This window comes from Callithrix jacchus, chromosome 5 (genome assembly GCF_049354715.1).
Source record: "Callithrix jacchus isolate 240 chromosome 5, calJac240_pri, whole genome shotgun sequence".
NCBI lineage: Eukaryota > Metazoa > Chordata > Mammalia > Primates > Cebidae > Callithrix > Callithrix jacchus.
In genome coordinates, this window is record NC_133506.1 from 98,211,080 (window position 1) to 98,221,343 (window position 10,264).

General features: G+C 46.0%; 1 protein-coding gene across 2 annotated transcripts; it reads left to right on the plus strand.

The window, feature by feature from the left end:
- The first annotated feature begins 411 nt into the window (after positions 1-411).
- Positions 412-2,234, plus strand: LOC100385441 (C-C motif chemokine 4-like). Of its 2 annotated transcripts, none has more exons than XM_002748330.6 (3): positions 412-563; positions 1,124-1,238; positions 1,832-2,234. In XM_002748330.6, the coding sequence occupies exons 1-3, from the start codon at positions 488-490 to the stop codon at positions 1,917-1,919; spliced, it is 279 nt and encodes a 92-aa protein (XP_002748376.1). In that variant the 5' UTR covers positions 412-487; the 3' UTR covers positions 1,920-2,234. The 2 variants fall into 2 exon arrangements, with proteins under 2 accessions (XP_002748376.1, XP_008995290.1); XM_008997042.4 differs by having other exon boundaries at positions 1,663-1,908.
- Positions 2,235-10,264: the final 8,030 nt, after the last annotated feature.

Here is a 10,264-nt window from a genome sequence, read left to right on the forward strand (position 1 = left end):
TCCCCCTTTGTTCTTAGAACCAAGCTTGTGGCAAGCCTGGAAAGACTGACATGCATCCTCCAGCTTCTGGGGGTGCCAACCACCAAGAGCAGCACAGTTCTTGTCTATAAGCCACTTGTAGCAGGTGTGAACTTTTTATCTTTTCCCCTGGGGTTTGTAACTCTCTCCCGAGTCTCGGTTACTGCCTTTGGTTGTACCACTTCCCTCTTCTTCCCCCCTGCACCTCCCTCATCTTTCCTCTATGATGACATCGCCCTGGGGAAGAGAAGCTGAGAGGAACTCATCGCTCAGCTAGCTTCAGGAGCCATGACATCATCGCTACCATGGAAATTCCACTCACTCTTCAGTGCCCCCACATGTGTCCCAGGCCTCGGAGTCCCTATAAAGAGAGGTTCCCAACTCAGTATCAGCGCAGGACACAGCTGGGTTCTAAAGCTTCTGAGTTCTGCAGCCTCACCTCTGAGAAAACCTCTCTTTCACCAACACCATGAAGCTCTGCATGACTGTCCTGTCTCTCCTCGTGCTAGTAGCTGCCTTCTGCTCTCCAGCACTCTCAGCACCAAGTAAGTCTGCTTTTGCAGTGGCTATTTCTAGAGTCAAGGTGTAGGCAAAGTCTTTTCTTCTAGTTGTGTCTGGTCAAACAGTGGGATCTGGGGATGGGATAAAAGACAGCTAGGACGATTGTCATGTAGTCTGCTGCCAAATGTAGAGTCTAGTAGATATTCAATAACATTCAAGTTCCTATTTTCTTAAGAATTAGCAAGGAGTAGAGGAATAGGAAGGGCTGGAAGTCAGACTGTTGAATTAGCTCTGCCTCTAATTACTTGTTCAAGCAAGCCCTGTCCCTCTCTGTGCCTCAGTTTCCCCATCTGTCATATGAAGGGAGTGAGATGTGTTCTGAGACTGAATCCAGTTCCAATCTTCTAGATTTCTTTCCTGTCCTTCTCTGAAGATCCACTATTCACAATAAGACTCCTGCTCAGGTTAGGTGGGAATGGATACAAGGAACCATATTTGAGGTTCTGGTAGCTCCACAGATATGCTCAATGACGATGCAAAATTAGAAGCCAAAATAAACAGCTCCAAAGTGCAGTGTTGATCTCACCCTGGCCTTTCCTTTCAGTGGGCTCAGACCCTCCCACCGCCTGCTGCTTTTCTTACACTGTGAGAAAGCTTCCTCGCAACTTTGTGGTAGATTACTTCGAGACCAGCAGCCTCTGCTCCCAGCCAGCTGTGGTGTGAGTATCAACCCCTGGGCTATTCTGGGAGGCAAGGGTAAGGGCTGGATTTTAAAAGGAGGTCTGTTTCAGGGTGGGGGTGACTGAGCGGTGGGGAGGCAGCTCTCAGGACTGAAGCCTTCCCTGAGAGCAATGAGGACACAGGTCATGAACTCACTTTTCAAGTGCTGAAGGCAGCTGGGTGGGAGCCAAGAGAGAATGGGGTTCCTGGGGAGGAATTTATCCAGTGGACAGGAGAGCAGGGGAAGTCGGAAAAGTCACATGAGATATGGACCGATTTCTTAAACCATGCTAGAAAGACATGTGGAAAAGTCACTGCCAGGCTGACAGGGAATGGGGAGATCTATTCATATTGATTGCAATGCCCATTGGTTCCTAATCTGGGCAACCCCTGGGGCCCACAGTTAAATCCAGTGGGTGAAAGTTACAGGGAGTCTGGTTCCAGTGCTGCCCCAGGAAGGATCCCATCCATCAGAGCTGCCCTGCATGGACCATGGTCAGGCAGAGGAAGATGCCTACGACAGGCAAGGGATAAAGCCAGATGACTTCAAAGTTTCCATGGGATTCTAATCTGTCCACTCCTTGTTCTACAGATTCCAAACCAAAAGAGGCAAGCAAGTCTGTGCCGACCCCAGTGAGACCTGGGTCCAGGAGTATGTGTATGACCTGGAACTGAACTGAGCTGCTCTGGGCTCAGAGACAGGAAGTCCTCAGGGAAGGTCACCTGAGCCTGGATGCTTCTCCGTGAGATGCATCTTCTCCATCCTTACGACTCCTCTCCGCAGCTCCTGTTCCTTCTCTTAATTTAATCTTTATTATGTGCTGTTTTATTGTATTAGGTATTATTTCCATTATTTATATTGTTTAGCCAAAGGATAAGTGTCCCCTATGGGGAAGGTCCACTGTCACCGTTTCTTTGCTATTGCAAATACATGGATAACACAGTTGATTCCCTGTGTTTTCATAATAAAACTTTAAAATAAAATGCAGACAGTTTCTTTGTGATTTTAATTTGATTTGGGGGTAAAAGGAATTGCCTGGTACTATTGGGAGGGACAAAGTAGTTTCTCAAAACAGTAAAAACGAGCAATTGCTGAGTTTTTAATATGAGCTCTGGGCTGAACACTCTTAATACATGATCTCACTGCATACTTTCAACAAAGGTTTTAACATCCTTATGAAGGAGGGACTGGGTGGAGTGATTTGCTGAGGCTTGTAGGTCTACTTGGGGAATGTCATGAAAGAATCCTCCCCAAAATGATAGCTTTATAATAAGGGTTATCATTTCAACATCTTGAGGGGAAGTCACAACAGAGGAAGCAGCACAACAAAGGGGAAAGAAGAGTGAGAAAAATGACTTCATCATCTTATTATCAGCATAACTTTGGGAAAGTCACTTTGCCTTATTAGGCCTCAGCGTTCACACCTGTGAAATGGGGATAATATTAAACACTTTGAAGGACTGTTATCAGGTGATATGTAAAGCACCCATCCTGGGTCCAGGCACTTGGAAGATTCTCTCCTTCCCTCTCTGAGCCTCAATCTTTTCACTTGAAGTGGACCTAGCAATTATCAGAGTCATGAAGATCAGATTAGTTGATGGATCAGCACTCTAAAGCCCAATCTAATGTGAGGTGGTGTTACGAGGACTGAAGGATGGAGCCTGGTTTTGTTTGGAAGTGTTGCAGGAGTAACTTAAGCCACTTTGTCCTAATAATCCTTCCATCGGAACTGCCTATTCCATGGGTCAGAGACAACACGGCTCTGAAATAGAATTACATGCACAGTAAAGGCTGATCCATGGGACATAGACTTGTTTTCTACTAAAGCTAAAAGGAAACTTTAGACCATATGGTCCAACCCTCCCATTTTATAGAAACTGAGAGCCAAGGCCCGGGCAGTAACTTGCCACATGCCACTCAGCAAGTGCATAGCAGAGCAGGACCCTGGCCAGTGCCAACTCCCAGGCTCACGCCCTTTCCTGCACACCTTCCCTGGTGACACACCTCTGTGGTCCTCAAAAGGGAGACCAACTGAGTAAGGACAAGGCAGAGACTACCTTGAAAATCATTTGAGTGTTCTTAGTCCTATGCAAATGTAGAATTGGGGCACTGTACCTCTCTGGGGTCAACATACACAATTCTCTGCTTTGTCCTGCCCTTAGTCACCCTGTCATTCTAGAACCCCAGTGGAAACCTCCTTCAGATTCTGCGGGGACTGAGAGAAGGAGGTTAGGGGGAAGAGTTGATCCAAAACAGGTGTGAGAAGAGGCTAGCAGCAAAGAATGTGCCTGGCCATAGTTTCTGCTTTCATTTGCTTAGATCTGAGCTGTTTAATATGTTAGCCATGGCCAAAGTGGCTATTTAAATTTTCATTACATTTAACTAAAATGAAATAAAATTTAAAATTCAGTTCCTGAGTCACACTAGTCACATTTCAAGCGGCCTCATGTGGCTAGTTACCATGTTGGACAGCACGGATGATGGACTTTCTGTCCATCATCACAGAAAGTTCCATTGGAGAGCCCTCCCCTGGAATGTTCTCAGAGCCCAAAGAAAGTGAAGGGAGGGGCAGTTGGGGTGGTCTGGAAGATCAGGGTGTGGACATGGAGAAAGGTACACAATTCTATTCTGAAGGGACAGGATGGAAGAGAGAATGGACACTCTCAGGGCCAGAGACAAGGATAGATCACTATGGTAGCTGAATAATGGCCCCCAAGATGTCCACAGCCTATTCCCCAGAACCTGTGAATGTCACTTTATATGGCAAAAGGAACTTTGGAGATAATCAAGTTAAGGATCTTAAGATGGAGTAATCACCTTCAATTATCTGGTCAGTCCCCAAATGTAGTTGTAAGTGTCCTTATAATGGGGAGGAAGAGAAAAATCTGGCAATAGAGGAGAAGGCAGCAATGTGACAACAGAAGCAAGATGCTATGCTGCTGGATTGGAAGATGGAGGAAGAGGCCAGAAGCCAAGAGGTGTTAGGATGCAGCTGTAGAAGCTGGAAAAGGCAAGGAAATTGTTCCTCCCCCAGAGCCTCCAGAGAGAATGAAGTCCAGCGAAGCTGATTTCAGACTTCTTTACCACCAGAACTTTAAGAGAATAAATATGTGGTTATAAGACGCTGTTTGTGGTAATTTTTTGCAGCAGCAAATGAAAACAAATACAACCACCAACTGACGAGTCACTGATATGACCCCCAATAGCTCAGTGTGGCAGGAAAGGGAGCATTTAGAGGGTGAGCCAAACCTCTCTGCAGGAGGAACCCAGGGTGATAGGGACACCCCTCAGGGAGATGAACTATCATGAGGAGAGGCATCCCAAAGGGAGACCTGTTTCAGCAACTGAGTTCTGGGGCTAAGGCTTGACCCAGAGTTCAAGACCCTTAGGAAGTGTGCCTCTTTTTGAGACGCCTAATGTGCTCTGAGGGGTCCTAGATTCCTATCTGGGAAAGAGTCCATCCTCTTACCTGTCAGATGCAGCCCAGAGCAGAGCCATGACCTGTCTCTGGTTCATTACTAGTGAGCAAGCAGGGTTAGGGCAAGAATGTCGGTCTCCTCCTTCACTGTGGAGTCCCTTTCCCACTCCTCCCTGCTCCTTAGCAAATGGAAAGGGAGAAGCTCAGTTCCACAGAGGCAGGACCGCCAGGGAAGGCTGAAGGAGGCCTGGGCAGCCTCATGAAGAAATGCTTCACCAGGAATTACAAACGGCAGCATGGAATCCTCAAAGTGGGGCAATGTGGGACTTCACCTGTTGCACAATATGAGACTGTTTTTTCCTTTCTCCTTTTCTCATACAATTTCCTTTTCTCACCCTGGGCCCAGAGGGCTGGAATCTGCTTACTTGATGTTCCAGTTGAGGTTTCTCCAGATTTCTGGGTGGGGGCAGAAGCCAGAACAGACGAAGCAGCACACTTGAAAGGAACTATGGATTATGGAGCAATTTCTAGACATCCAGCCTGTTCTCCTACTCCTTTCAGTGCCCACCTGCCCCAGCTCACTCTCCAGATGGGAGTCTGTTTCCTTATGTACATATTCCTTTAGGGCATGTTCATGCAAACATGTCCTTATCCCCCACCCCACCTCAACGTGGAACCCTCCATCATGCTCCCATTAACACAGGCATTTTCCTCCAAGGAGGCCAGAAGCCAAGCAAGCAGAGGCAGGGATCAAGGGAGCAAGATGAGCTGAGGATGGTGACAAAGCCACAGCTCTTCCTGGCAGCTGAGACCAGCGACCAGGTGGCAGTCCTGTGCTGCAGTCTGCATTCACCCTTTACAGACTTGAGGGACTTAGTGCTCTCTCTTTCCCACCTATCTTTACCTGTTCTCCCTTCTAAACTCTTTTCCTCTTGGGTTCCTGCTGAGTCTAGCCTACAGGAAAATGGATGAAAAGAATTGAGAGACAAAATTGTGGCTGCATTTTTCTACCTTTTAAAAAGTTTCATTTTTAGATACAGTTGACGCTTTGTATATGTGGGTTCCACTGGTTCCATGCCAATGATGGGTGGAAAATGTTTGGGGAAAAAAACATAATAGACCAGCTGTGGTGGCTCACACCTATAATTTTAGCACTTTGGGAGGCCAAAGTGGGAGGATCACTTGCGCTCAGGAGTTCGAGACAAGCTTGGGTCACATAATAAGACCCTGTCTCTACAAAAAAAAAAAATCCAGATTAGTTGAGTGAGATGGCACATGCCTATAGTCCCAGCTACTTAGGAGACTGAGGAAGGAGGATCGCTTGAACCCAGGAGGCAGAAGTTACAGACAACTGAGATGACTTGACTGCACTCAAGCCGGGGAGCCAGTTGATCCCAGGGGACCCAAACTGTCACTGTGATCCTCCAGTTAATGTAGGGGCTTATGAAGGTCAGGTAATTAATGGAGTTTTAGCTCAGGTCCAACTCACAGTGAGCCCAGTGGGTACCCGGACTCATCCTATGGTCATTTTCCCAGTGTCAGAATGCATAATTGGCATAGACACAATTAGCAGCTGTCAGAACACCCACACTGGCTCCCTGACTGGTAGAATGAGAACTATTATGGTGGGAAAAGCCAAATGGAAGCCATTAGAGCTGCCTCTATCTAGAAAAATAGTAAATCAAAAACAATATCACATCCCTGGAAGGATTGCAATTAGTGCTACCATCAAGGACTTGAAGGACGTAGGGGTGGTGATTCCCTCATCCCCTTTCAAGTCTCCCATTTGGCCAGTCCAGAAGAGAGACAGATCTTAGAGAATGACAGTGGATTATCATAAGCTTAACCAAGTGGTGACTCCAATTGCAGCTGCTTTACCAGATGTGGTTTCATTGCTTGAGCAAATTAACATGTCTTCTGGTAACTGGTATGTAGCCATTGACTTGACAAATGTCTTTTTCTCCATTCCTGCCCATAAGGCCCACCAGAAGCAATTTGCCTTCAGCTGGCAAGGCCAGAAATGTATTTTTACTGTCCTACCTCAGGGGTATATCAACTCGCTGTCTTTCTGTTATAATTTTATTCAGAGAAACCCTGATCACTTTTTGCTTCTGAAAGATGTCACACTGGTCCATTACACTGATGACATTATGCTGATTGGATCCAGTGAGCAAAAGTAGCAAACACACTGGACTCACTGGTGAGACATTTGCATGCCAGAGGATAAGAAATAAATCTGACTAATATTCAGGGACCTTCAACCTCAGCAAAATTTCTAGGAGTCTAGTGGTGTGGGGACCTGTCAAGATACTCTTTCTAAGGTAAAGGATAAGTTGCTGCATTTGGTTCCTCCTACAGCCAAGAAAGAGGCACAATGCCTAGTGGACCTATTTGGATTTTGGAGGCAACACATTCCTCATTTGGGTGTGTTACTCTGGCCCATTTATCGAGTGACCTGAAAGGCTGCACGTTCTCAGTGGGGTCCAGGAGAAGGCTCTCTAACAGATCCAGGCTGCTGTGCAAGCTGCTCTGCCACTTGACCCAGCAGATCTAATGGTGCTTGAGGTGTCAGTGGCAGATAGGGACGCTGTTTGGAGCCTTTGGCAGGCTCCCATAGGTGAATCACAGCAGAATCCTCTAGGATTTTGGAGCAAGACCCTGCCATCTTCTTCAGATAACTACTTTCCTTTTGAGAGACTGTTACTGGGCTTTGGTGGAAACTGAACGTTAGGCTATGCGTCATGAAGTCACCATGCGACCTGAACTGCCTATCATGAACTGGGTGCTTTCTGACCCATCTAGCCATAAAGTGGATTGTGCACAGCAGCATTCCATTATTAAATGGAAGTGGCATATATGTGATCCGGCTGGAGCAGGTCCTGAAGGCTCAAGTAAGTTACCTGGTGACATGGCTCAAATGCCCATGGTCTCCATTTCTGCCACCTTGCCTTCTCTCCTCCAGCCTGCACTGATGGCCTCATGGGAATTTCCCTATGATCAGTTGACAGAGGAAGAGGAGACAGATGGTTCTGCACAGTATGCAGGCACCACCTGAAAGTGGACAGCTGCAGTACTACAGCCTCTTTCTACGACATCCTCGAAGGACAGCAGTGAGGGAAAATCTTCCCAGTGGGCAGAACTTTGAGCAGTTGTGCACTTTGCATGAAAGGAGAAATGGACAGATGTGCGATTATATACTGATTCATGGGCTGTAGCCGATGGCTTGGATGGATGGTCAGGGACTTGGAAGAAGCATGTTTGGAAAATTGATTACAAAGAAATTTACGGAAGAAAGTATGTAGATGAACCTCTCTAAGTGGGCAAAAACTATGAAGATATTTGTATCCCATGTGAGTGCTCACCATTGGGTGACCTCAGCAGAGAAGGAGTTTAATAATCAAGTGGATAGGATGACCCGTTCTGTGGACACCACTCAGTCTCTTTCCCCAGCCACCCCTGTCATCACCCAATGGGCCCTTGAACAAAATGACCATGGACTTCCACTCACCAAGACTGACCTGACTATGGTCATTGCTGAGTACCCAATTTGCCAGCAGAGACCAACACTGAGCTCTCGATAGAGCACCATTCCTTAGGGTGATCAGCCAGCCACCTGGTGGCAGGTTGATTATATTGGACCTCTTCCATCATAGAAAGGGCAGAGGTTTGTCCTCACTGGAATAGGCACTGACTCCTGATATGGGTTTGCCTATCCTACATGCAATGCTTCTGCCAAGACTACCATCAGTTGACTCATGGAACGCCTTATCCACTGTCACGGTATTCCACAGAGCTTTGCCTCTGACCAACGCACTCACTTTATGGCTAAAGAAGTGAGGCAGTGGGCTTGTGTACATGGAATTCACTGGTCTTACCATGTTCTCCATCACCCTGAAGCAACTGGATTGATCGAATGGTGGAATGGCCTTTTGGAGTCACAATTACAATGCCAACTAGGTGACAATACTTTTCAGGGCTGGGCCAAAGTTCTCCAGAAGGCTGTGTATGCTCTGAATCAGCGTCCAATATATGGTACTGTTTCTCCCATAGCCAGGATTCATGGGTCCCAGAATCAAGGGGGGGGGAAGTGAAAGTGGCATCACTCACCATCACCCATAGTGATCCACTAGCAAAATTTTTGCTTTCTGTTTTTTATTCTGTGGGCCTAGAGGTCTTAGTTCCAGAGGGAGGAATGCTGCCACCAGGAGACACAACAACGATTCCATTAAACTGGAAGTTAAGATTGTCACCTGGACACTTTGGGCTCTTCCTGCCTTTAAGTCAACAGGCTAAGAAGGGAGTTACAGTGTTGACTGGGGTGATTGCCCCAGACTGTCTAGATGAAAGCAGTATACTATGCCACAATGGAGGTAAGGAAGAGTATACTTGGAATTCAAGAGATCCATTGGGCGTCTCTTAGTATTATCATGCCCTGTGATTAAGGTCAATGGGAAACTACAATAGTCCAATTCAGGCAGGACTACAAATGACCCAGACCCTTCAGGAGTGAAAATTTGGGTTATTCCACCAGGGGAAAAAAGCAGGCAGAAAAATGTGAAAAGGAGAGATGGGCCTAGCCTCCCAGCCTACATCCTTCTCCCATGATGGATGCTTCCTGCCTTTGAACATAGGACTCCAAGTTCTTCAGTTTTGGGACTTGGACTGGCTCTCCTTGCTCCTCAGCTTGCAGACAGCCTATTGTGGAACCTTGTGATCATGTAATCTATCTATCTATCTATCTATCTATCTATCTATCTATCTATCATCTATCTATCTATCTATCTATCTATCTATCTATCTATCATCTAATCTGTCTGTCATCTATCTTATTAGTTCTGCTCTCTTAAGAGAACCCTGACTAATTTACTTGACACTTGTTTTTGGTTTTGTATATTGGCTTCACAGCACTGAACAGGGGACTCCATTTGTGTGGGGACTGACTTGGATGGTAACATATCCAGTTCCTTTTCCTAGAAGCAACGATTAACTGCTACCACTTTTTTATGAATGCATCTGGAGATTTCCCACCTTTTAGAAGTGTCAGAGAATGGAATAACAAATGCAATAATGGGGATTGTCCAAACGATCAGGGCCTTAGGCTTCTAGCCTTTATCCTGCAAGTACTTAGACCTCTCCTCCTACAGGTCTAGATTTACAAAGCTCTTGACAGCTGCGCTCAGAGACAAATTGAATTCTAACATAAAATACTTCCTTGAGATTTGAAAATGCTACCTTCTCTCCCCTTTACTCAGTTCCCTAAACAGGGGTTGCTAGAAACCTCCTTGGTAAGTTTCATAAGATTTTCTGTTTCATGTGATACTTATAAATTTCATAGTCAACAACTTTGCTGTGCAAAATAATGTAACTTTATTTTCTCCATAATTAAACTTAACTTTTCAATCTCAATTTCTTTTGGTGGCAGAAATTTAATCTGACCAACAAAGTAAACAAAGTTGCTTGCTGCTGTTTTTTTTTCCTGTTGAGAATCTTCCATCTCCCATCCTTCTTCCTTTTCTCCCCTCCAGTTCTTCCCAGTATCCCCTGCATTCTGGAAGGCTGGAGTGTGAATAAGCTGTCAGGGGATGCAGGATTCTCACTCATATTGG

Bases quoted from the DNA above. Each gene is read 5' to 3' on its own strand.
- LOC100385441 (XM_008997042.4), top strand. From the start codon at position 488: ATGAAGCTCTGCATGACTGTCCTGTCTCTCCTCGTGCTAGTAGCTGCC. The intron at 564-1,123 runs GTAAGTCTGCTT...CTTTCCTTTCAG, and splicing joins TCCAGCACTCTCAGCACCAA to TGGGCTCAGACCCTCCCACC. The intron at 1,239-1,662 runs GTGAGTATCAAC...AGTGGGTGAAAG, and splicing joins TGCTCCCAGCCAGCTGTGGT to TTACAGGGAGTCTGGTTCCA.